The 26,707-nt window shown below is 42.6% G+C and overlaps 2 protein-coding genes across 3 annotated transcripts; both read right to left on the bottom strand.

The window, feature by feature from the left end:
* Positions 1–2,616: 2,616 nt before the first annotated feature.
* Positions 2,617–22,277, bottom strand: LOC309716321 (uncharacterized protein). 2 transcript variants are annotated; one of them, XM_082550076.1, is made up of 3 exons: positions 13,419–13,560; positions 12,898–13,009; positions 2,617–6,265 (listed from the first exon to the last, which is right to left on the bottom strand). In XM_082550076.1, the coding sequence occupies exon 3, from the start codon at positions 6,237–6,239 to the stop codon at positions 5,694–5,696; it is 546 nt and encodes a 181-aa protein (XP_082406202.1). In that variant the 5' UTR covers positions 6,240–6,265; positions 12,898–13,009; positions 13,419–13,560; the 3' UTR covers positions 2,617–5,693. The 2 variants fall into 2 exon arrangements, with proteins under 2 accessions (XP_082406202.1, XP_082406201.1); XM_082550075.1 differs by lacking the exons at positions 12,898–13,009; positions 13,419–13,560 and adding an exon at positions 21,726–22,277.
* On the bottom strand, positions 18,714–21,730 carry kctd12b (potassium channel tetramerisation domain containing 12b). The gene has a single exon (XM_082550064.1). The coding sequence runs from the start codon at positions 21,449–21,451 to the stop codon at positions 20,600–20,602; it is 852 nt and encodes a 283-aa protein (XP_082406190.1). The 5' UTR covers positions 21,452–21,730; the 3' UTR covers positions 18,714–20,599.
* Positions 22,278–26,707: the final 4,430 nt, after the last annotated feature.

Consider the following 26,707-nt stretch of genomic DNA (forward strand, 5'->3'; position numbering starts at 1 on the left):
TTTGCAGCTTTCCTTGGTGTAAAGTAAAAGCTGCTATAGCCACTTGCAACCATAAAATTAACCCCCCCACCCAAACTTGCCCAAGCACACATGCATCAACAGACGGACTAAAAAGTCCGATCTGTTATTCAAGGGCGTGAGTCAGCTACTCTGATTCAACCCTGATTAAGTGCCTTACTAAGCTGCAGTACATCGAGTTTTGCACTCGGAGTATCGTATAATGATAAGACTTTTTTTTTAATCATTCAGGATCTTTGCACTCAATGATTTCAACTCATGCCAAAGTAGCGATTGCCTCTTAGAATAACTGCATCAAAGCAGTCTGATTTGGGTCACTCCAAAACCCCGATAAAGAAAAAAAACTGCAGAATGTTTCAGAAATTATCCTTCAAGTGTGTTAGACAGCTTGACTGCCAGCTTCCGTTTTAGGCATAATAATTAGGCCTCACTTCTCTTATCTCCTCTAAAGCCTAATTTTATTAGCACATACTACTTGCACAAAATATTTCTATCTTAAAATGTGAAGCTCTTCTTGACTGCTGAGATGCTGAAGTATCTCCGCTCTCACTGCAACATTGTATTTCACGAGGATCACTTTCAGCTGTGCTTTAATTGTCAGGAGAGCTGACTGTACTGAAGATAACTCATGCCCAGAAGAAATGAGATGCTAATGTATTGCTGGCCATTTGAAATAAATCTGCAAGGTGCTCTTTTTATGCAAATGCAAGGCGCCCCGCGTGTCAGCAAAAAAAGGGGAGAAACAGATAAGTTAGTGGCAGCTTTCCCCACTCTGACACTCACTGTTGTTGCTCGAGGCTGCTGTGGTCTACAGGACATTACCTGAAAACAGATGACTGGTTCCTTTGAGAACGCCTCATGGATCTCTCATTTTTTCTGATTACTCATTATGGCATATCACTTAGAGAAATCCAGAGAAATCCTGAATCCAGTGCGCACTAGTTGCAATCCAGTAAAAACTTTAGGAAGTGACTTTAAAGAAAGACTTGATGGTATTTCCCGGTCCGCTATCATCACCGTATAGCTACAATTGCTGAGATTGATCTCACATGGTTAAATATTCTGTCTAAGAATGTTTTCTGTCAGTCCCGGTCCCACTAGACTGCTTTACCTCTTTATTTCAAAGGATAAGTATTCCCTTTGTTGGAGGGCTAAGCCTCTCGACTTCAGAGATCAAATCCTCTTGGTGCATCTGTAATAAATCAAGGGGCCAGCTTCAGGAGGTTATACCAAAAAAAAGAAAAAGACAAAGGGTGAAAGAGAATTGGGAAGTGATCAGTTTCTTATGGAGAGACCCAAATCCAAATCAAGAGCTTTGTTTTTGGATGCAAGATGCCTATTTTGTCTAACATGACTCAAACACAGCAGCCTGTGCAACTTCTGCGACAGTAAATATGGAATTTTAAATTAGAGAGGCTCATCTTTTCAGTCCTCTGCATGTGATCTGACTCACAAAGCTCATGGTGACACTCCATTGAGCCCGGGAGACTGGCCAACACACTGTCGCCATCCAAGCCTATGTTGAAAGATTAGAAAAGTGGAGAAAAGGAGCTGATGAGGCAATACTCTCTAATGAGCTTCAATGTGGAATCTTTACTATGGATTTCTCAGCAATCAGCAGCCAGTCGGAGCTGTCCTGAGTGTTGATGCCGGTGTGAAATATGGTAGGACTGACTGGATGGCATAAATTGTTGTCATTATGTAGCTGTTAAAAGGAGCCATCTCTTTGGCGACTCTTTTGGACTGTGAAAACCTTAATCTGTTGCTAATCCTCTGCTAAGAGCCAGAGGATATCTCTAGTGCTGCTTAGCAGGTACCAGTGCCTGATAAAACTATTCTGTTTGCTTAACCATGTTTAACTTCACCCTCAACCAACACTCAAGGATTAAAGCCTTAACCGCAATATTAACCCAAGCTAAAATGCATCAGGCTGGAGGCAAAGTGCTGATGGAAAGTGCTAGGATAAGGCAACATCATTAGGACTGCTAACCAGAGACAGCCACCGGGTCTCATTATGGGCCTAATGGAAAAGCAACAGGTTACATCAGGTCAAATGAGGCAGGCAGAGAAATAAAATGATCAAAAAGGAAAGAATTACTCATAAACACATCCTCAAAGCTGCATTCATTAAGTCAAAACTCTGTGTGTACATATATATACACTCGAGGCTCTGTGTAATATTTATTGCTCGGTAGAAGCTTAATATGAAAGCAAATGAAACATGGGTGTTTTTGTCAAAGCAAAACAAAACAGAGGTCTGATGTTCTCTTGCATCACTGGAAACAGGATGCTGGCGTAGACATGGAGGAAAGTTTATCAAAAAGGTTTTAAAAATTCAAAAGCATTTTGTGTGTTAAGTTGCAGTTGGAGAAAAGTAATTAGGCAAGAGTCATTATGGTGAGTAACTTTTAAGAAGAAGGAGGGTTTGTTTTTTGGTTTTTTATGTGGCTCAACACCCCACAGCTGTAAAACTGTGCTGGGCACGAGACACATTACTTATTAACTTATTAGTGTGTATTTCGGTAACAAATTGTCATGAATCGCTGTGCGGCAGGCAGGAGTTGGACCCAAAGTGCAGGACTCACAGACTCAGGGAGGTGAACTCAAAACTCAGCTTTATTTGCTGGCAGGGAAAAAACATACAAACTAATCTAAACTGGGAACTTGGAAAACTCACAGAGAGACACACAGGGAGATCCACACAGCATGAGGGACGACGCGACACTGACTCAGAGAAACACAGGGTTTAAATACACTGGGAAGTAACGAGGGGAATGAGACACAGGAGGGCACAGCTGGGAGAAATCAGGACTGACGAGACAAGCAAAGCAGGACGCATTCACATGAGACACGGACCATCAAAGTAAAACAGGAAGTATCACACAGAGACGCGAACTTGACACAGTGGAGACAGCAACTAAGAAATACAGAGACAAACCATAAGGCAGAGGTCTAAGAACCAAAATACACAGGGAAATACTCAGCTGGGAACACAAGAGACTAGACTAGAGAGAGTAACAAAAAACCAACCATGAGAACATAATGCACAATGCAGAGTGACAGAAAACAAGAAACTCAAACATGCAAAGACACACAATTACACAGAACAGAGGGGACACAGAGAGACATGAAGGGCAAGGGATCAAAACTAGAAGCCATAGAATAAATCACACACAAGTACAATAATACAAAAATCACAAAGAACTAAAAACGCTGGGTCAGGAGACCCAGGACCGTGACACAAATAGTGTAAGTGTCGACAATTTGAAACTCAGACATCATATAATTATGAGTTCCAGAAAGCCTCTTTCACACCAGCAGTTTTAAGGGTCGGTGTATTTAATGTTCTTAATTTAATTTAACATCAGATTTATTCCGTTGGGGGTCAGGAAACAGGTTTGGTTTGGATTCCTCCTGGGTGTTTCGCTTTTGGAGGTTTTCAAAGTATGCCCAACTGGGAACAGTTCCTCGGGTAGTTGACTGGGGAGAAGGTGATCAGGAATACCCTACTTATCCTGCTGCCACTGTCACACAACTTTAGATCAGCAGAAGCGATGGATTTCAGAGTGTGAAATGTTTTATTGCAGTTTCTCTGAGTGTTGCACAGTCTGATCTACTCACACTCCAATAGAAGCACTAATGGTGTTTTCATGCTCGCCGTGCTCCCCCCCTGTAATGTGTGACGCACGCCTAGTTTGACGCCACATCCTGTGGCGCATACCAATGTATTTGTAACGCTTTGGCCAACTGTTCACTTCTTCGTAACCCCGCCGCTGCCACAGCTGAATTGAAGACACGGGTGTACCATCGTGCCAGTTTTTGCCACCATCTTAATGATATTCCAGTACAGAAGCTGAGAAATGTACACATATTTTTGACTTCATGTCCTCCAATATCAGCACCTATGATTCCTGCGCCTTAATGCATAAATAGAAGTAGCTGTGTGATAATGCAGTGGCGTTCAAAAGCAACCAATTTGAGGGTATACTGGTGCTTTAAGGGTGTACTTATTCTTTTACACACTGCTTCTGTAGTTTGGCCTAATTTTTATTAAATACATAATGACGCAGTGTGATATGTTATGTTTTATTGTTCATCTGAGCTGCATGTACATCACTTTAAGACCTCCCAAGGACCAGATTATATTTTATCATATCCTCATACATTAAACCCTAGAACTGCACAGTGTGTACTTGCGTTTTTTTAGTGCCTGTGAATAAATTGTTGTCTTTAAATGTTTTTAAAACTAAACTCAAAGGCCTACAGGCTGCCTCAATAATGTGTAATTGTTTTGTGTAATTTTAACTTTGTTTGTTCGTATGTATTTGTCTTGAAATGTGCTGCCTCTTGGCCAGGACTCCCTTGAAAAAGAGGTCTTTGATCTCAACGGGACATTCCTGGTTAAATAAAGGTTAAATAAAAATAAAAAAAATAAATCAGGAGCTAGAAACTGACAAAGTAGCATACTATGGCATACAAAGTAGAAGCAGGCACTCTTTAGAGTTCAAATGTACACTTTAAAGCCAAGTTTAAGATTTAAGTTGTTTTTTTGTATAAATGTTAAATGCAGCATGTTACAAAAGAGCTGCAGAGGTGGTGGCAGGCTGGTTTTCAAAGCAAGCCGTTTCCCAATTGCTAGGCTAAGCTAAGCTAACCACCAAGCTCCATACTGCGGGAGAGTCTCCTTCTCATGTCAGAGTGAAAGCAAGTACGCACATTTTCCAGAATGATATTACTGCTTGTTAAATGGTTGAATACTACGATGTTCAGAATTAATACACAAAGTAAATGTAAAATAAATTCTTTCCCCTTATTTTTATGGAAATCATTTAGCCCATAATGGGACTACACTCACACACACCTGGTAATTCATTAGTGCAGCTGGATGAGCATTTTATGTGGAGCAGATAGAGGAACAAATGGTACTGTGCATTGCTTCATGTAGTCATTATTGTCATTATTATTCCACATTCTGGCTGCCTGTAATTACCCACTTTCCTTCCTGGTACACCGCTTTCTCTTTCTGATCCCCCCTCGTTCCAAAAGTGCGGGCTGGAAGATAATGTAATCACAAAAAGAACGAAATTGCAACGCTTCTGAATCAGAGGCAGAAAGGAGTACTGTAGAAGGGCTTTGAAGTCAGACAGTTAATATTGATGAGGTGAGGCGTTTTAGATGATTAGCACCAGAGATTTCACTTCTGTCTTTTATTTTTGCATCATTAAGGTCAAACGCCTAAAATTTCAAACTTTGCTTACATTTTCCAGTTGCTTGATCAGCAGACATGGTACAGGGAGAAGGGCAGAAAGCTCCAATTAATATTGTTTGACTGAGTGAAAAGAAAATGAGTCCAAATATTTTTTCTATTCCAAAAGAAAAAAAAAACCTTGTGTGGGAAAAACATACGTATGACTCACAATCTGGACGTGAATGTTTTTTATGCTGGGTAAACACATCAAATGTAGTGCATGGCTGCTAGACAAGCTCAGCTGGAGAACTATACTTTAGCAGTTCACTTCTGTTGACATGCAAAAGCTACATTAGAGGTTTTTTGCTGACACTCTTCACAAAGTCAGAATCAAAGCGATGTAAATATAAAGCGCTAGCAGCATGTCCTCGCCATTGTTTTAAAGTCCTTGTCAGGTTTGCTCCTTATGATGCCACAGCAAAGCTCTCTATGCATTGTACTTCTTTAGCAAGTCCCTTTGCCAGTGCCTCTTGCGATCTGGAAAAACTTTGGGCATGCGGATCTTTTTAAAGTCCTCGATGCATTTCTTCAGATCCTCCTCCAGCATTTTCCTCTCATCCTCATCCTCATCCAGCCCAGGCGGGGGGCAGCCGTTCTCCCTGACGCTGGGACGTGGAAGTGTCTTTAGTTTGAGCGTGGTAGGACGCTGGGGGCTGTCAGCGGGAGGCGGCGATGGAGGAGAAGGAGGACTGGATGATGAAGAAGGTTTGGATGAAGGCAGAGGAAGGGGGAAGACCGGGGGTGATGGCAGTGGAAGGTCAGGGATGTCTGGCGCAGGAGGAGGAGGTGGGGGAGGTGTTAGGGGAGGAGGAAGCGGGTTTCGGAGGTCCAGTGTTGGGATGGTGCTGGTTTCAGGAAGGCTTTGGGTTCGGCCACTGCTGCTGGTTTCTGCTGTGGCTGACAGTGTAGGTGCGGCAGTGGGTTTAGAGGTCACTGCTTCAGTGGTAGTCGCTGCTGGGGGGTCAGAGGTCATTGCCTTGGAAATATCTGATGAACTCCCTGCAGAAAAAATAAAAAAATATATATTTATGAGCTAAATTTATGCTGATTTCAAATCTTTTCGTGCTTATAGTGAAATAAAAATATTGCTACTGTGTCTATACAATAGGCTACATATGTTCAGTAAATACACAGACAAATCCAGCTGATTAGCTTAGCTTAAAATCAATAGGGAGGGCATTCCAGAATACTAGTTCTTGCCTGAAAGACAGGAGGGCATAACGACCGCCCACAGTCCTGTAGTCATGGTGAGTTTGCCAGGAAAGTAATGTACACTATATATAAGTACTGGATTTGACTTGAACACAGATTAACTAGGGAGCTTTAAAGGTGCCTGTAGGCGTAACAATCTTTGGACTCAGTCAGGCTTTTCTGTTTTCCTCTTTCTAGTCTGTATGCTAAAATAAGCTAAGCTAATCACTCTCTGCATCCAGCAATGCATTCGATTTACAGGCTTCAGAGTTGTACTGCTTTTCTCATTTACCATTCACCGACAAGTGTTCCCATAAAAATGAAACGTATACGAATAACAAGCATTTAATTTCAGATGTCTGCTCTGTTTGCATATAGGTCTCAGCCACCTGGGAAGCTTTCCACAAAAATTTGATTACATTTCACCTGTCTTTCTTTCTTTCTTTTTTTTACTCCCTCTTCTTTATCAGAGTGTGTCAGTAGTGTGCGGCTGGCACAGAAACAAACACCTGAGTCTTCAGCGTTACAGTTTTTTGTCTCCAAGAGTACAAAAGTAAACACACGCTGGCACAAGAGCATGTAGGAGCATTATGGAGGCAGTAATTAGCAGAGAATGGAGCTCAGCGTGAGAGATGAGGAGAGTGGAGGGCAGTTTCACTGCTTTTTTCAGTTTTAAATTACCTTTGGTTGCATGACTGTTTATCTGTGAAGATAAATACTGGCGCTGAACGGATGGCGTGAAACCTCCTGACCAAAAGCTTAAGAAGCTTTTTTTTTCACAGCGTGATGATTTTTCATCTCATCTCTGTGTGAGAACTGAGGATGCTGCTGCTATGGCACTTCTTGGAAAAACTAGAGTGTGTGTACATTGTGTACCTCACGGTCTTTGAAAACCAATGTACCATTTTCAAATGCAGCTTCTATTTCTCTCCCTCTCTTTATTTATTTATTTTTAATGAAACCACTGAGCAAGCAATCAGCCTCTTCCTGTCCTTTTATTTCTGCTGCATGCATGATGGCACACACGCTCTGATTTGCTTGTGAAATTACAGAAAGCACCTGCATCTACCTTAAAGTGAATGCGCTTAAAAATGTGTCTTCACTTTTATACTAATCTCACATTTTGACCACAGGTAATGTTAAATCTCACTATATTGTATATTTGTTATGTATTCTCAAACTGTTTTGTCATGTGATCCACTTTGTTGAATATTATGTTCTTTCTTAGGCTGGACGTTAAACAGTATGAAGCATTTGAATGAGCAAAACATTTATCCCGTCATTCACATTACATGGGAGCAAGCTAAACACTGTGCTACAATACTACTCAGCAGGAAATGTTTTTCTTCTGCAGCAAGAGGTCTTTAAAATTTTTGAACAGGTATTAGGAGTTCAGAACACGATGATCCAGGCAAACACAAACACAAATGTCGATATAGGGTTCTGACATGCCGTAATGTGCACACAGCTCAAGAGTTTTCAACCAGATTGGATTTGATACAACCACCAGTCACGAGAGGAAAAATGTCTTTTCCATGAAGGGTAGCTGGAGGTTGCTGGCTCTCACAGGGTGAAAATGGTCCCAAGGAGGATGTTGCACCAAAACCTTCCTTTTGGTTGCTTGGAAATGGAGACCATTCATTTGCAAGTCTCAAATTGGTTGCCTCAGCACTGCAACCATTTTATTTTGAAGGAAAAAAGGCAAACGTGTCCTTTTCTGGTTTCTGCCTCACTTTGCACAGTTTAATTACCACTCGCAGAGTAGCTGGTGAGTGTTTGTAGGAAAGTTTGCATGGAAACTATGGTCAACCATAGCAATCATTAGTGATTAAAGCATCTACAAAGTAGTTTTTACCAACTGCTTAGACATGCACATCTTTCTGTTTTGATGGTGGTTGCCAGGAGGTCAACTACCAGCCTCCATGTCTGTTTGACTGGGGTTTTAGTGACTCCCATGAACCTCCAGCAACCACTTGCCAACCTGTCGAGGAATACACATTTTCTTCTCATAAACAGTGCTGGGTGGTCATGGACAGATGGTCTCTAGGGCTTTGTGATTAGGACCTTAGTCACTAAACCCACTTGTCACCTTGACTGCCTTCTTCATTTTTGATGCTCTCTTTAGATGGATGAGATAATCTGTCAAAGCCAATTATCTGCCTCCATCTGACCCTATGTTTATCATCCTCCTCTGTCATACCAATCCTCTGCATGTCCACCTTCACAACATCCATGAACTTCCACTGAGGTCTTTTTCTTTTCCTCCTCCCTGGAAGCGCCACCATCAACACTCAACAACTTTGTCCAATACATTCTCTATCACTTCTCTGCACATGTCCAAACCATCTCAGCCTTGCCTCTCAAACTTTGTCTCCAAACTGCTTCAAGCAGTCCCTCTGATGTACTCATTGCTAATTTAGTTCATCCTGATCACTCCCAATGAATATCTTAGCATCTTCAATTCTGCCACCTCCAGCTCCACCTCCTGTTTTTTTTGTCTGTCCCACCATCTCCAAATCATACATCACAGCAGGTCTCACTACCACCTTGTAAACCTTCTCTTTCACTCTTGCTGCTATCCTTGTGTCACAAATCACCCCAACACTAGTCTCAAAGATGCCCTTCTTCTTCTTTTTCTTCTTCTTCACCTCTCTAGCACACTGTCTGTGGCTTTGGGTCATTGACCCAAGGCATTTAAATTCTTCCACCTTCACTAGCTCTGCTCCTTGCATACTCATATTTCCATGTGTCTCCCTCTCATTCACACACGTGTATTTTCTCTTGCTTTCATCGACTTTCATTCCTCTTCTCTCTTGTGTGTACCTCGCTCCAGTGCATACCATAATTGTCAAATGTCCAAAATGACATACAAGTTAACGTCACATGGTTAGCCATCACATGACTTCAAGATCTCAGTGTGTGTGTTGATGCAACATGGATCATATTAAATAAGAAAAAAAAGCATACTTGGACTGTTACCTTGGGGGTCTGACTTTTGCTATTTCCCATTCAAGAAAAGTCTACCAGTAACTGATGCAGAAAAAATGCAAAGGGGTGAAAAAATCCATCAGAATGCAAGAAACGAAGTGTGTGGAGCTCAAAATTTCCTGGGGGAAGACCCTGAGATCCCACAACTAATGTGTCTCCTTCCATTTACCAATGAAACCTACTCCTGTGATCGCTCACGTTTCCACTGGCTGTGAAGCATGCAGGTACAGTGCATGAAAATGCAAATGAACAGTTAAGCACTCTCAAACATGTTCAGTGCAACAAGCACACACATGCTCACACACACACACACATATACACACACAGACATGCTCACAGACATACCATGACACACAACGGCCTGCACTGTTTCCTTTAGCAGAGCTTATCATTACGCTAACCAGCCTTACATAACGGCAAAAGCTGCTTGTGTCAAACGGAGGCAGCACGGCATATTCTCCCAGCTCCTTGGCTTTCTGAATACCTGAATGCGAGTGTGTGACAGAAAGTGCTCAAGCTAGTGTGCAAGAGCAAGTCAGTGTCAGCTGTGTGTGCCTGGGCATGCATATATAAGCGTATGTGTGTGTGCATGTGTAGGTGTGCTTGCGTATGGGCAGATGCGTTTGTTTGTGTGTGTTGTTATTCTGGGCATGAAAAGGAGGACGGCTAAAGACGGAGGGAAAGAAAGGATGTAGGGGGAGGAGGGAACGGGGTAGAAAGATGTTCTCCGCTGTGTGTGCTTGTGCATTTGGTGCATTCAGTGTCTTCATGATGAATACATGTGTTTGTGGGCTTCCTGAACGTGGGAGTATGGGGGCTTAGTAGTGTCAGAGGAGTAATCCACTGGGGGAAGGGCTCCGTGCTTTCCTCCTCCACCACTAAGCCTTATGGAGAAGAACAGCAAGAGAGTGCACTCAACCCTTTCCCCGGGCCACTTCTCCAGGGATATATGCAAAAGCTAGAGCTTTTTCGCACACATCACCCGCCCCACCTCCTTTTTTGCCTTTCCCATCTGTTCAGTGTGTCACATCCCTGCGTTGCCATCATTACTGCTATTAGCAACTCTAATGTGTCACTGTTGCCGAGGTTTATCACCTCTCTCTTATAAAACGTCTCCTCTGCTGTTTGTAATGCTGTCACCTGGATCTTTCATTTTGGTCAAATCAAAGCGCACCATTTATTCCCACACGGAGACTAAATAAAGCCATGAAACAGCTTGTAGGGCCTTAAATAAAGCTGGGTTGATATTAACAGTCAATTGAAATAAAAATAAAGGATTTTCTTTGACTTGTGTAATTATAAAGAGGTTAAAAAAGGCAATGATAAATGTCAAATGGCCACTTGAACAAATCATTCTCATAATAAAATGCCCAGCTTTTGAGCAGAAATAAATATGTTTACATCGTGGTGCAAAAAATGCTTTTAGTCTGTATGGCTAATTTACCCACTTTATAACAACAGGAGAAGACGTGATTCTTTTTAATTAGTAGTAATTTTTAATATTAGTGGCCACTTTGAGCGACAGGTAGCTGATGATACAGGTGGCTGTGTTGCTAGCTAGCTTCACCGCTACTGTTTATGTTAATGCCTTTTGGCCTATTTTAATGCAATAATATCAGACAAATAGCATTGCTCACTGTGTGGTTAACAGTTCTAAGAAGTCCATGTTCCATCTTTGGTGAGGTAAATACTGGGATTTTTATCAGTATGTTAGTAAGAACTGATTAACTGGTATCTGTGCCATATAGGCTCTGTTGACATTTTGCTAACCAAACATGCTAATGTTAGCTGATAACGCTCTCCGATAGCTGATGATTGCTAATTCTTTCCTTGTTGAAATGTTCACTTTTTACTCCAAACACACCAAGGTCGCCATCAAACTAAAGTCAAGGCTTTAGTATGTTCACAGACTGCTGTGTGACTTCATGTTTGCGGCTGAAATCTGGGATCTGGGGAGGCCAATAGTTCTGTGTGCATAGCTCAGCCTTTTCTCCCTGCTTTCCTTCTTTAAGAATGGCTTCTTGACAGCCACCCTGCCACTGAGACCATTTCTGATGAGGCTTTGATGAACAGTTGATGGATCAACTGATGATCTCTCAGGTCCCGTGTCAGGTCTTTGCTAGAATTGTGCCCTGAAGCTGAAGCGCACAGATGTTGCCATAACAAAGCTGGGAAGTAATGGCTAGAGGGAATCATTAGCAAGCTAAACCTCAAATTTCCATGCTACTAAAAGTTCACTGAACTGAATAATTTTATAAGTTAAATATTCAAGGGACTGCTAATGCTGTACATAGACAGCATGATAGATGGACTTTGTTTCCATTTCTAAAAACTAAGCCAATGCTGGTGTGCCTCAAATGTGTTTTCTTTTTAATGGCCAGGAGGGGGCTACTACTCTTTTTATAGAAAAAAAATTGAGATCATGCTGAATAAAGCGTTATGTCTGTTTTACAAATTAAAAAAGATGTATATACACTCTATATAAGAGCTGATATCCCTGTGCTGATGTTGTTCCTGCATCATCATAATGTCTGTCCATGTCAATATAGTTGTGATGTCATAGCGTTGCGATGTTTATATGAAACTATCTTCTAGAAGATATAGTAAGCATTTCAAGTGTTTTCTTTATTAATTTATACAATATGATAAATATTTTATCAAGTCTGGCCAAATTTAGGTTACTAATGTTGGTTTGCTAGTGATAATTTATAAAAGCATTAGCTAACTTCTTGGCTAACACTAACTGAATGCTCAAACAACGTCATTAGCAAGTTGCAATATTGAACCTGGAACATGTGCAGTTTCGTTGGTTTCACAGTGAGAAGTGTTTTACCCTCATCAAGTTTAGTTTCATAACAACAAAATGGTGATGGAGACAATGTTCAATATGAGGCTTTTTAACAGCAGGTGACATCATAGTGGCTGCAGCCATCTTTTACACCGTCTGTTAGTAGCCTACAAATGTTTATGATATGTTGGTTTGTTGAAAAAAAGAGGAAAAACTTTCATATTGCACTGGCTTTAAAGTCCCTAAATGCTTTGTTGTGCTTGGATGTTTCGTCAAAATATATCTGCTACTCACACAAGGTCAATTAATAAAAATTTAATTGAAATCCTAAAAACAGTAGATGAGTGTAGAACAAAGCTGCGTATCAGCAGCCACGACCGGGTCAATCAGCTTGCCGGTACTTTTTAAAATTCACTGCGACCGCTGACAGGTGTCGTGGCCTGAGGATGGAGAGACTGGCAAACAAGAGGACATCATCATCTCCATGGAAACGGCACAATGATGTGCAGGAGCCAGAGCTGCACAAATGCATAGTAATGTCTCTCAGACTGAGAGGAGCATTTTATCCTTTGTGGAGATGTACATATGGCTGTATCCTGCTGTTTCAAAGGAAACTGCACGCTACATAGTTTTGCCAATTGCAGCATGTTCCATATCTAATTACCTCGTATTCAGCTCAGATTTCCATCTCTGTTTTGTCAAACGATCTGCATGGTGCCTAATGACAGTGCGAGCGTCGCCTCCTACAGTCGCCTCTTTCATTGTCCTTTTTATCTCTGATTGACGACAAGCAAATACATACGGGGGTGTAATCAGACATAGTAATATTCTATTCTTCACATCAACTTTACATGCTGGGGCATAAACAGAGCTGCCTATGTCAAAATCACTGGAGTGCGCTCACAAGTCTCAGAGCAATTACAAATCTGTCAATCTGCATAATGTGGAGGAAATGCCTGATGTAAACAGCTGGAGACCAGAGAGTTGCTGCTATGTAAGAAAACTTAAAAAGGGGAGTAAAGGTCAGAGGAAAGAGAGGGTGAAATAGTGGGAAAAGTTTGGAACAAATTTACAAGCGCTAAATTTCTAACAGATATGGTGTTTCACTGCATTTAGAAAAGACCAGAACATTTTTCTTATTTCTGCATGCTTGCACGTATTCAGTCTGAGTGTCTGCTGATTCACCTGCCTCAAGTACCTCCTCTTTATCTTCGCTTTCCTTTCAAAACCCTGAGCTGCTACCTGGCTCCCACAGGGCATAACCAGCCTGCCTAAGCACCCTAAAGTCCATCCTGGCACCCCTCGGCTCCTGCAGCTACTGTGCCACCTGCTTCCTCTTTCCTCCTGCCTGCTTTCAGCAAAGTCCAACCCTATCCTGGGCTGCAGCACTAAGACCAATCCTGACTGTTCAGATTACTGATAATTAGAGGGACAGATTAGAGCCCAAGTCTCCAGATGGCCAAGGTGAATCCTATTCTAATGACAGCACTCACAGACACTGTGAGCTCCTTTAGACCAGCACAGACACAGAAACGCTCAGTCGCATGTTTTTTCCAGTTCTGTCATTAATGGATGGCATGAAAATCAAATTCAACAAATTTGAATAATTCATTGTTGAGAGATATTTGTTTGCATAGGAACATTGGAATAGATCATTTTATTCCTCAAAATGGATAAACTAAGCCCGATTACCAACATGCAATATAAAACTTTAAAAACACTGTCGCATAGCCTTTATAATAAATGTATTTATAAAGGGTGGGGTTAATACACCTGAATTTATTACAGAATAAGAACAAATTCTAGAGATATCAGTAGAGAAACATAATACAGCTCTATATTGCTCTTTACTCTCTGTTGACTTTTAAAGAGATATATCCAGCGAGCAGCACTTCACTGGGCGAAAATGCCAGAGAAGATTGGCCAGACTGCTTTGAGGTTAAGCGCAGCAACAGCATAACCACTTGTCATAACTAAGGTATGCAGAAGAGCATGGCTGAATGCACAACACAGCCTTAAAGCACAGGCTCAACAAAATTGGACCATGGAAAAACATTGCCTGGTTTGATGAATCTCGGAATTTGGTGTAATTGGCATGAAAGCATGGATCTGTCCTGCCTTGTATATCAATGGTTCAGGCTGGTTCCCAAAGCTCACATCAGCTTAAAGTGGTTTCTAGCAAGGTGTAACTGTACAGGAGTACCTGCGGTGGCTACTAGAGTTAAAATGGCCCATTAATAAGTATTAATGGGCTATTAATAAGTATTATTAATAACTCTAATAATTAGAGTTAAATCAGCATTTTGTTAGTACCTGATTAAAAAACCACAGGACACGATAATGGCAGTTGTTACCCAACGTGGCTCTTGGTGACACATCAAGGAAACAGCTGACGCAATGGCCTCTGGAGTGAAAGCATTTGGTGGCTCTATTGTGCTGAACTAGACATTTTACTGGTGTGGTTTGCCCCCCGAGAGGAACGTGTCATTACAAATCTGTACAAAGTTTTTCTGCGCGATCATTATTATCCTATCATTAAAAGTTTCTATCATGATGGCAGTCTTCTTTCCCAGAATGACAACTCCCCCCGTCTATAGGGCATGCGGGTTCACTGTTTTGATGAGAATGAAAATGATATGAATTATATGCTTCACAGTCAGCAGAGCTCAAAATAATTAAACACCTACGGGAGATTTTGTACCAAGTGTTAGCACTGTCCACCAGCGCCATCAAAACACAAAATGAGGGAATATCTTTTGATTTAACTGTGTTGATTTTTTCCAGGGAAGTTACAGACCCTTGGAGAATGAATGCCAAGAAGTACTTCCCTTTAATTTGTCAAGTTTTACGTAAAATAGAATCATTGCATTTCTTTTAACATGCCGATTGAGGCAGCTTCCACCCTGCCTTTCCCAATCCAATCTATTACATCTCCATTTTGGCCTAATTGTGCCTCTTTTCTTTTAAAATTGCTCCTGCCTCGTCACATATTTATAGTCTCCGTGGGACTGTATATGCCAAGCTTTGCCACTTCAGTTCTTCCTTTTTGTTGCTTACACTTATCCTACAATTTCCCCGTTGACACTTTCACTTACTATACAACTTATATCGTGCTTCTTCATTCCACTCATGCTCTTGCTCAGTGCCTGCACAGAGCCATCATTTCCGTGTTGGAGAATTGCGCCGACAAAGGGAAAAACAAACTGGCAATGCAGGGAGAGTAATGAGATAACAGCACTGTAAATCAGTAGTGATTCCAGGTTGTCACTCCCCCCTCTGGCTTCCCCCCTGACGTGACCATCTCCTGTCCTAGCACAATGAAGTCCCTCCTGTCCCCCCCCCCTTCCCTTGTCATTCGGGGTGAAAATGTTTTGTGACAGCTGCTCTCTGTAGGAGCTGAGAATGAGGGGAAGCCAGGCATGTGGAGAAGCTGGAGGACAGAGCGATACAAGTGAATAAGGTACACATCTGGCTCGGTGCCTGACTCACTATAAATAGCCCAACACACACACAATGAGACCAAGAAGTCCCAAGCCAGTGTTACTGTACTCCCTAAATGTTGGCTTGCATGGCAGCAATAGCAAACAAGGGGTGAACACACACACACAGACATTTTGATGGAGAACACAGCGGTGCACCTCAGGCCGCTGCTACCCCCCGCCCAGGTTGGTCAGTGCTACTCCAAGGTAATTATCAGCAATGATGTTGTTCTATATGAGCATGTTCTTCTCTTTGTTTTAATTGCCATCAAGAGAGGAGGAGGGAGGTAAATGCCTTATTTGCCTGCTAATGCATTTTAAACTGTTCTCAAAGAAGAGTGAAAACAAGGCAGTCGATTAGATCTAAAACCTCACGGCCCAGAATCAAAATCCCAGCACGGGAGTTGTGTTGCACATCTTCTCGTTGCAACTTCCCTCTCCCCGCGAGCGCGCGTGTCCGTGTGAGCGTGCGTTTAGAGATGCCAACTGCACGCTCAGCATGTTTGTGTGAGAGGGAGTGGACCTCAGTCGCACTGACGCACCCGAAACGGAGGCCTGTCCAACCTGTCATCCAAAAAAAAACCAAAAAAAAAAAAAAAAAAAACCACACAAGCATAAAGGCAACAGAACAAAACAACAAGAGCCAAATTATCCTGGCAGACAGATCCAAAAGCAGACGAGGCAGTGAGACATAAACAAGTACAGCCACATGGCTGCAGCTGAAGGCTCAGAATGAACAGGAACAGCAGCTTTCAGACATCTGAGGTGCTGAGAAATTGACTCACCCTTGTCTTGTCACTCTCACACATGCAATATGTCTCTCCCCGAAAAAGAAAGATGTAGTCTAGGAATCTTGGCTAAGTTTAGTCAGCTTAATGGTGAAGTTCATGAATCACAAACAGATGATAAAAAATACTGTTTCTTCCTTATGGTAAAGATCAACAACCCCCCATTTGTGCTGGTTTCATGCTACAGATTGATAGTGATAGCAACTATACTGAGTGTGCTCTTGATTCTGCAGTGTATCCCTTGGGTGCAGTGTGACTGAATCTCTTTGGGGGTGCTGATGGAGCTGACAGGCCGCAGAGGAGCATCTTACAGCACAGTCCTCCCCTTCTCCAAATAACAGGAAGAGAGATCAGATGGGAACACCGAATCCTTGTCAAATAAATACCCCCGCAGTCTCCCAAATATCTATCTCTCTGTGCCCCATTTTCCAATCCCCATTTCCTTTGACGTGCATCTGTTCCTGTTCTCTTCTGCCTTCTTCCCCTCTTTTTCCAAATAGAGAATGCAATGACCCAGCTGGCTCCGAGACAAGGATCATCCTCAGAGAGGGAAAAGAGACAGGGCCAAAGCATGTTGTCATGTAGAGCAGCCTACAGTAGCAAAAGCTTGGGTCAAATCACTGCCTGAAGGCATGCAGAGAAGCCAGTCTCGCACTCATTCTCGAATCCTTCGACTTTAGTGACAAATGAGTCCTCATAAATGTGAAAATCTGCGCTTGAAACAACAACAAATGATTAATTTCATTTGATAATTTGTTGTGTGACAAGCTGAAATTTGGCAATCTGCTGCGTTCCCCCCCCCAAAACATGAAGAAGCAAAAGGTCATGGTAAAATATCTTTATTGTGACACTGAATATGAATAGGCATACTGTGGCGACACAGTGAGAACCTGCTGCCTTTGCAAGCACACGAGCAGACAATGCTACACTTTTCAACCACGTGTTTCACAAGACACATTTAAAAAAAAAAAGAAAAAAAACACCACTGAATTTCAGCGCGCACATTTCGTCTGGTCTGTGGATGCTCTGAATGTCAGCGTCTGAATGTCAACGTTTCCACGCATCTCGCTGCTGCTGTTGAATCTCAAGGAATTTGCGCTGACGAGAGGAGGAGAGGTTAAGGAGGCCAGTGCCTGAAATTTCACACGAAGGCATGTTTCTCCATGTTTGCGCTAATGACTGACCTTGGCACTCCCGTGTTGCTGTAGTCCGCCGGAGGACAGCGACAGAGGAATGCTGCCTGTGACTGTGTTTATTTGGGCTGGAGAGACACTGCAGGCACAGTATTGTCCTGGTCTCTGAGGATTTGTCATGCATTCCAGAGCGGGCGGGGGGGATCATTTTTTTTCTCCCTGAATTAGAGAGCAACATAAATTTTGCACAAAGTTTTGTGAAGCTCATTAGCTATGCTTTTATCAAGGCCAGAGTGAGATCAGGTTTAGAGGTCTTATACTAAGATAATTAGCATGAGATAATCGCTCGGTAGAGAACTTCTGAGACAGAGTTTATAAAAAGACACGTGACTGCCTCACATACATAACCCTTAAGTCTGGTTGTTGTTCGAGTGTAAATTATGACACCTTTGCCCTCAATGAAAATACTTTGTACTTATATTGTATTTTGCTGTTGTTTTTTATTGATGACACACAAAAATGATTTCTAGTCTCTCAGAAATGGATAAACTGTTGCTCTGCGGGAGGTTGTAAATACTACGGAGTCCTGAAATTTAGATTCAATCTTTAAGATTTTGACTGCACACAGAAATTTGGTCAATTATTGGCAACAAAATAAGGGTTTTCTAATCTGCTTGGACAAGGCCTGTTATCTGTGCATGTCCTCGTTTCTATCCTGGCTCAGATTTTTTGGTCAAATGCTTCACGCAAGTCCAGGCTGAAGAGAAAAAAAGAGGGTAAAAAAAAAAGTGGAAAAGCAGATGGAAGGATGGAGGACATGGTGCCTGAGGGCTGAAAATTTCATATGGAGGAGAGTTTGTGTCCAAGGACATTTCCTCTGATGGGAAACGCTGAGATGAAAATTTGAACGGCTTTACTTGTGATTGACTTGCATTGTCACCGAAAATTAAAATGTGAAACTGCGGTAATGGGAATGTGCTATTTTCATCATACTTTGTGCTCCCTGGTATTCAAAAAGAAAAAAAGAAAAAAAGAAATAACCCCCCTTTTTGGGGGTTAGGAATGGAAATACAAGCAGGATAGAAAGAAAGCATATTTTATTTGACAAATCAATTTGCGTTTGGTGGAACACTTTTAATATCAGTGTTGTCTATGCCTGCAGCGACACACTGCAGCAGGGTCTAACAGACTGACTCGGATGTCAACAACACTTCATCACACTGAAACACAATATTGCAATTTCTAGACATTTCAGAATACATTTATTACAACTGTCAGACACACTAAAAAGTCGACACCTTGCCGCACGGGTGAACTTTGCCTTGCGCTGCCTGTTCCCCGAACAGTTTTAAATGAAACCTCTTATTTGTCCTCATTTTGAGCCATTTCTGCATTTTCCTGTAATCTGATGAATCCTTTGTTGGATTTAAGTGTCCCACGTTTATGTTAGTCTGAGGTATATGATGTGCAGACCCGTCCTGAGGCTGTATCTGGATCTTGTGCTCCTTTTTGAGCCGGCTGTGAGTTACTGAAAGTTATGCGCGCTCGCTATAAGCTGCCATTGCTACAGTGGTGAGAAAACACTGGGCTTTGGCTGGCTACAGCAAATCCTACCCTTTCTCACTGGTACAGAAGGAGTGAGCTATAGTCAAATACGCAGCCGCTTCAGCTAATACTGAGTATTATTTATTAACCTTTATTTAACCAGGAAGATCCCATTGAGATTAAAAACCTCTTTTTCATGTTATTAAGAATAACATTGTTGATTACGGGACATCCAAAGATCTGCTGTGATGACTGCTGATTTCTTCTTACGCAAATAACAGGAAGCAATGTGTAAGCCCATTCTGACATGTGACCGGCTGTGGAAAATAATTATCTTTAAGATGTAATTGATGCAACACCTTCCATCTTCTCTGCCCTATCAGTGTGGGTGATTAAAATACTGAAAGCTCCACTGCACAGTCAATACACACACCTTTTTCCCCCTCTCTCATTGTCTGTCTCTAAGATCTCTTGATATTTGAGCTTTAATAGTTTTTCAACATTTGCCACACAACCCGTTTTCTTTCTTTCTTTCTTTTTTTTGGGGGGGGGGAGACCTCCGCACAACTTCAATCTGCTTTTTCTGAAAAAATAACTTCACTGCAGTCTTTTCTTTTCTATTCACTCCAAAGCAGAACAGATTAACTATGGCACGTTCCCAAACCACACGGACATGGTACTGGACACATTTAATAAAAACTAAAGGAAATTAGATTACACTTCCTTTGTGTGCGTGTGTGTGTGTATGTGTGTGCATGTGTTGGGGTTTCTCACGTCCCTCAAGGCTGATAAGATGTCCAATTATTTGGTAATTTAGTTCAAAGGAGCAGGAGACAGTCCGATCTGCTTGAGTAAGCAGGCAAAATATAGCACTGTACATCACGGCAACTCTTTGAAGCCCTTTCCCTTATGCCCTTATGACTGGTTCAGTAGTCATATAGACACACTGGTGTTTTTTTATTCAACAAAATTAGCTCTTGGATACAGTATTGTGCTTTAACCAAGGCATATGCACTATATAGAGAGTACAAAAAGGGAATAGAAGGTATCAGTCTCTGCAGGAAAGGCTGTGGGGTTGCTGTGGTTCAGGGCTGGGGACTACAACTAGATGGAGAGGCGGCGGCTTAAGCAAGGGCAAAAGCTTGGCCTGATGATGGGGGGGGGGAGGGTGAATTCGGGGTTGAAGGGGAAGGCTGCAGGTTCGATCTGCAGAGAAGGTATGAAGAGTCAGAGCAGCGGCCAGGTACTGTTCACAGGATAAAAGCTGGAGGCTGTAAAGAGAGATGGAAGGGCACAACATCTACAGTACATCTACTGGTTCAGAAGCCATCAGAGAGAGAAAGACAGGATGGCTGGAGGCTGGAGGGGGAGGGGGGTTCTTGGATACAGGGTGAGGGGACCGGGAAACAAAGCCGATAGTCTCACTCACGGTAGAACACATATTCAGTGTAGCTGGTCCAGATCTTGTCGTCCGTCTGCTCGTGGGCAAAGGCACAGGTTCCTGTGGAATTGCAGGCCACCATGTGAAAGCCTGCATCTGCCAGCTTGTCAAAAGCCTGCTCCAGGAAGGTGAACTTGAGATAGTAGCGGGATGTATAGCGCTCAGGGGGGCGATCCGGGTCCCGGCTCTCGTTCAGCGTTTCCCCAAACACCTCTTTAGCCAGGGAGGTCTTCCCACACACCATGATCCGTGCCACTCGGCGAAATTTGGCATCCGTGTGGCTGTCGCGCCCCAAGGTGTAGGAGCCTCGGTAGCCAATAGTGATGAACCCAGAACGTTTGCCATCCATGGCGCCGGGCACCAGGCTGGCACAGGCAGCAGCAGCAGCACCCAGAGAGCCGAGGTTACGGGAGGTGTCAGTCCCAGGTGAGGAGTCCTCTGTGTCACTAGGACATCCCTCATCACCAAGGGAGTTCTGTTTGCTGATTTTGGGTGCCAGAAGCCTGACGAGCTCTGGCAGGTTGAAGAACTCAGCCTCTCTCTGCAAACGACCGCGCTCTGGGAAGTGGTCTGGAAGGACCAGCTGCTGGTCACGCATGTAGTCCAGGATGTAACGAAACAGGAAACCATCACGGTCTACAAAGAAGCGCCCCTTTGTGTCCCTGGCCAGTCCTTTGGCTGACTTTTGAGTAAACATCTCCCACAGCAGAGAGTCTGGCACGCTTGTGAGTGTAGAGTAGCGGGTTATGTACACCTGCCCACCGACATTGAGCTCTATGATCTCTGGAAAGGGTATCTCCTCTGCAGATATGCCACTATCTGGCAAAGCCATGTTCGCCTCCTGCCACGCTCGTCCACTTAGATGCAACTTTGTTTTACTTGTTTTAACTTGTTTTAGTTATAGTTCAAATCGGGATCAGCACTGGAACTGTTTCCAAGCCTTTCACGGTCAATGGTGTGGGCTGCTTGGCTGCCAAATTTCAGGTCCTGTGCTATTGGAACGCTGCACTATTTGTCAGCGCGTAAAAATAAGAAAAAAAGCTCGCATAAATGCTTTAAGCTGCCACACTGCTTCTAATCTAACTACAGCTTTTTCATTTACTTACTATAACATAGCGCAGGGATTCAGGAAGCGGTGACTGGAGCCGTTGTGTCCATGTCCTTTACGCGCAGGTAGACGTGTAGCTTGAGCATGAAATTCTGCTTTCCGTACCAGCTCTCTGGTCAGAAAATGCACCATTTGCACAACTACTCATTACGACTTCTCTTCGTCTAATCTCGTTTGGGTGTCCTGGCGCAAACAGGATCAGAACTTCAACAATGCGTTTTATAGCAGTCCGGCTCTAAAGGTTCTATTGTTGTTAAAATCCACGCGAAGAAGACGCAGTTCCAAATGTAGTGAGAGGCTATGACAGTTATTACAAAGATCTCATTCGTCTCCATCCCTTTACGCGCGCTGGTTAGCTGCTCAGACTCTCCGCTCCGGTGTATCGTCTCGTGCCAAACTGTAACTTAACTGCATCGTAACGGTGGACACGGCGTTTATCTCTTACGCTTAACCACGCCCTACGGTGACGCGCCTCTGCCGTGATTCAGCTCAAAAACACCCAGTCTTCCAAGAACAAGCCGACAGCACCTTTCCGTGATTCTCCCAGTGGAGTCGCGGTTATGATTGTGCGATTTGACTCCAAGTTGTCCTATAATGGTCTATTAATGGGTCGGTTTTTATCAGTGAGCTAGACCTGACTAAAAGCCATCTAAACACCAAACTGCACCACTGCCCGAACCTTATATTTGCCAGGGTCACATTCAAACCCTCGCGCTTTCTTAGAAAATTCTTATATTGTTTGATGCCATAATTTTTGGCACCGCTCGCAGTGATCAGTGTGGTCACTTTGCGCGAGAGGGGTGGGATAACAGCGACATCTAGTGAGCACTCTAAAAGAAACAGTTTCCCTAAACACTGATAACAACTTAAATTCTGATTATAAAGATATAAAGGGTTGTTATTGGAGATAGTGCGCTGTAGTCTAAATACCTTTTCATTCAGAAATCTGCACATTTGAACCTCGCTGTGCACAATGATTTACAAGCACAGTTTGGCTCACTGTTGCTCTTCTGCAAGGTGGAAAGCTTCTCTGTGCTCAGCTAAGATCTGAGTTACTGTGATGTGACCATGCGGCTTGCACGGCTATGAAACTGAAACTAGAACCCACCAGCAGCCCATATCACACAGGGTTTTACTAAAGTAAGACACAGAGTGCATGGTCACAAATAGATGTGGTATTTACTGAATCATCTATTTTATAGTGTAAAGGCATGCATCTATACAATATCACAAGTGCATTTTGCAGGTTTCAAAACTCTGAGATAGTATCCAGCTGTTCCCTGGGTGAGAATGCCTTGTTGAGGCCAGATGTCAGAGAGAATATCTAGACTGTTTTGAGCTGATAGAAAGCCATAAGTAGCTCCTCCGCATACAGTGTTGCAACCAACGTATGCAGAAGAGCATCTCTGAACACAGAACATGTGCACCACACTGAGTGCCACTTCTGTCAGTTAAGAACAGGAAACTTGAAGCTATAGGTTGCTCACCAGAATTGGACAACAGAAGACTTGCTTGCTCTGATGAATCTCACATTTTGCAAACTCAGATGGAAGGGTCAGAATTAGGTTTAAACAACATGAAAATACAAATCCATACTGACATGCATCAATGTTTAAGGCTGCTGCTGGTGGTGGTGGTGGGGTAATGGTGTGAGGGATGTTTCCCTGCACACTGGTCCACTGTGTGCACTTGGTTCCAGCCGAGCATCATTTATCATCATTTTGAAGCGCCTTGAGTCAACTTTTGTTGTGATTTGGCGCTATATAAATAAAATTGAATTGAATTGAATTAAAAACCAAAATCTGCCTGAGCATTGCTGCTGATGTCCATCCCTTTGTGGCCAGAGTGTACCGCTCTTCTGATGGCTGCTTCTAGCAGAATAACACACCATATTAAAAAGCCCAGATCAACCTTTCCTTTTATTGAACCAGTGAGAAAATGTTCCATTCAAAGAATTGACCCTTAGCTTTCTGGTATGTTGAAATTATCCCACTGCACAGACTAGACTGTTATGGGGCTTCATCATCATTAAAGTCACGTAGAAAAAAAATGTCATCTGAAATTATAATTGCACTTCCCAGCTTTTAAACATATTTCTTACTGAGTAATCACCAAAGTTTAAAGACGCCAGTAGGTAGCACAGACTCGTGTAGTCAACAGGCTACCTAATCTCTCTCCCTGTCTTTTCAATTTCGGCTGTGTCCACCACACAGACCCTTCACTGACAAATAAGCAGTCCAATTTTGCCTCTTTCCAAGCAATCTGGCAGTAATTTCCCCGAGGGCCTTTGGTCTCCAGCTGGCTTTCTGCGCAGCAGCCTCACGCAACAGTCTGGATTGGACAACTCCTGTTATGTGGGCCACCACAGGATATGGAGGTAATGTGGCAGTGCTGTCTGCCAATGAAATGAGTTGATGGAGCGGTCCCGGCTCCATTTGCTGTTCATCTTCACTGAAATATGCAACAGCAATATGCTGCCTAACACCAGAGTCCTGTGGAGTCCAGACTAAATTATATCCAACATAAAACGCTCCAGTGCAGAACCACATCTAAATATTTGGAGTTACTAACTCCTACTGAACCATGCCAGTGACTGAAAATGACTCTGTTAATATAAATACAGTATTTGTGCATGAATCAGAACCTTTCCCCCCCTTCCTTGTACTGCCCATTTCATCATTCCAATCACATCTATGCAACAGACATCTACACTGATCCTGAAAACTAGGAACAAAAATGACTACATCAAATAAATTAGTTTGACCTTCTGCGACGGTTGGATTATCTGTGTACGTCTGTCAATTCTCATAACACTGATGGCCGTCTGAGGCTGTTAGGTGTACTTTGCGTGTGTTTGATGCTCCGCTGATTTAAAATGGGCAGAGCAGTGGCTCACACACCCATGGGAGAGTGAGGCAGAGGATAAGCGTACTTAGGCGGGAAAGGGAAAAATGTGCTTACTGTTGCTCAAAAAGTACGAATTCAGAATTAAAAAAAAAAAAACCCCAACTCAACAGGCTCCTTGTGCTGAATTGGCAGACGATGTGATGCCATGACAAAAGAACAGTTAACTCAGGGAGGATTTGTCTGCATATTGATCTCTGCATCCTCAGCAGTTTCTGCTGACAGCCGCACCTGTGAGTGATTTATGAGATATTTTGTGGATTTCACCAAAATGGTCAAGCTGTTGCCTCCATTTCGCTTAGGTGTTTGTTGTGGCGGCGTACCCTCATTTCCCTCACTAAGAAGCATCATCGATCCTTCACGACAGGGGATATGTGTTCAACACACGTCACAGAGATTTTTTATGTATTAATAAACGTTATCGTTCAGCTAAGCAAGTAAATCGTCTGTGGTACTCCATAAAGCCTGAAGATGCTTTTGTTTGCTTAATAATGAGACCATTGAATAATGACTCAGGGCTGACAGCAATCACTCTGATAGCTACACAACACTATAATTAAATCAAAGTGGATATTTAATCAGGAAAGTCAACTCCCTTCAGCCACCCTCGCACAACCTTCCCAAACTTTTTTATTGAATCAGTTTGTTCCTGAGTCGCTCCTTTTCCCTCTTTTAGTGGATAGTTTAGTAAAAAAAAAATTCAAATGAGGCGGTTTCCCCTTTCTCTCCCAAAACAAATGAAATCTTCTCACTTAAATATTAATGTCTTTGATGAATGTGGTTCAACATTCACCACTATTCATTACAGATCTTTCCCTTCCCAAATCCTCCTAATTCTGACCTCAAAAATGTAAAAAAAAAAAGAAAAGAAAAAAAAAGAAAAAGAGACATAATCCTTTGATATAGTTGGATGTATAAAGAACTACATTCAGCAACCAGGAGAATAAGGGGTACCTGCAGAAGAATAAGTGCATCTATCCTGCTGCTTGCTGCCGAAACTGCTTCGAGCAAGAGTAACTCCAATAACCACTCTTAACAACTAAGTTATGCAAAAGAGCATCTATGAATCTATAACACATAAAACCAGATGAGTTGCAGCAGTAGAAGACCACAGCTTGTGTCACTCCTGACAGCTAAAAACAGGAAACTGAACCTACAGATCAAATGTGCTCCCCAAAACTGGACAACAAAAGATTTGAAAAACGCTCCCTGGTCTGATAGTAGGGTCAGAATTTGGCAGCATCACAACATGAAAGCATGAATCCATACTGCCATCAAAGGTTGTGGTGTAATGGTGTGATGGATATTTTTCGCACACTTTGGGCTCTCAGTCCTAGCTGAACATCATTTATATCCCACAGCCTGCCTGAGTACTGTTGCTGACCAGGTCTATCCCTTTGTGACCACAGTGCACCCATCATCTGATGGCTGCTTTTAGCAGGTTAACCATGTCACAAAACTCAAATCATCTCAAACTGGTTTCTTGAACACAACGAGTTCAATGTAGTCGAACGGCCTCCAGTCACTAAATCAATCCAACAGAGCTCATATGGCATGTGGTGGAACAGGAGATTCACATTGACACGTGTCAGTATGGACCAAAATATTAGGGAATCCATGCCAAAAAGAATTAAGGCAACTCTAAATGTAAATGGGGATTTAACCCAGTGCAAGCAATGTGTACCTAATAAAGTGGCCAGTGACTGCATGTGGTGTTTGATCCAAAGTGAAGGGGTTTTTCTTTTCGTCAGTCCTGCTTTCAGGTAGATCTGCAAGCAACTTGCAAACAATATACCCTTTTGGGAGCACCACAATGGGAAAAGCAACAATATAATGACATTAATGGTGGGTGAATTCAATGTAGCTGTTTTAGGTTCAAGGCTTCGCTGTTGTGCACATAGGCTCACTCTTAAACCTTTTATTTCTATTATGACAAGAAAGCTTCTTTGAAAAATTTGACTATTACAGTCTGTCTAACTTTCAGGCACTTATATTAACAGTAAATTGCTGTAATAATAAAACTGCACTAGGACCATTAGTTTTGTTTTTTTATTTCAGCGCACAAAACCTGTTTTG

Source organism: Aulonocara stuartgranti (genome assembly GCF_965226115.1).
Source record: "Aulonocara stuartgranti genome assembly, chromosome: 2".
Classification (NCBI taxonomy): domain Eukaryota; kingdom Metazoa; phylum Chordata; class Actinopteri; order Cichliformes; family Cichlidae; genus Aulonocara; species Aulonocara stuartgranti.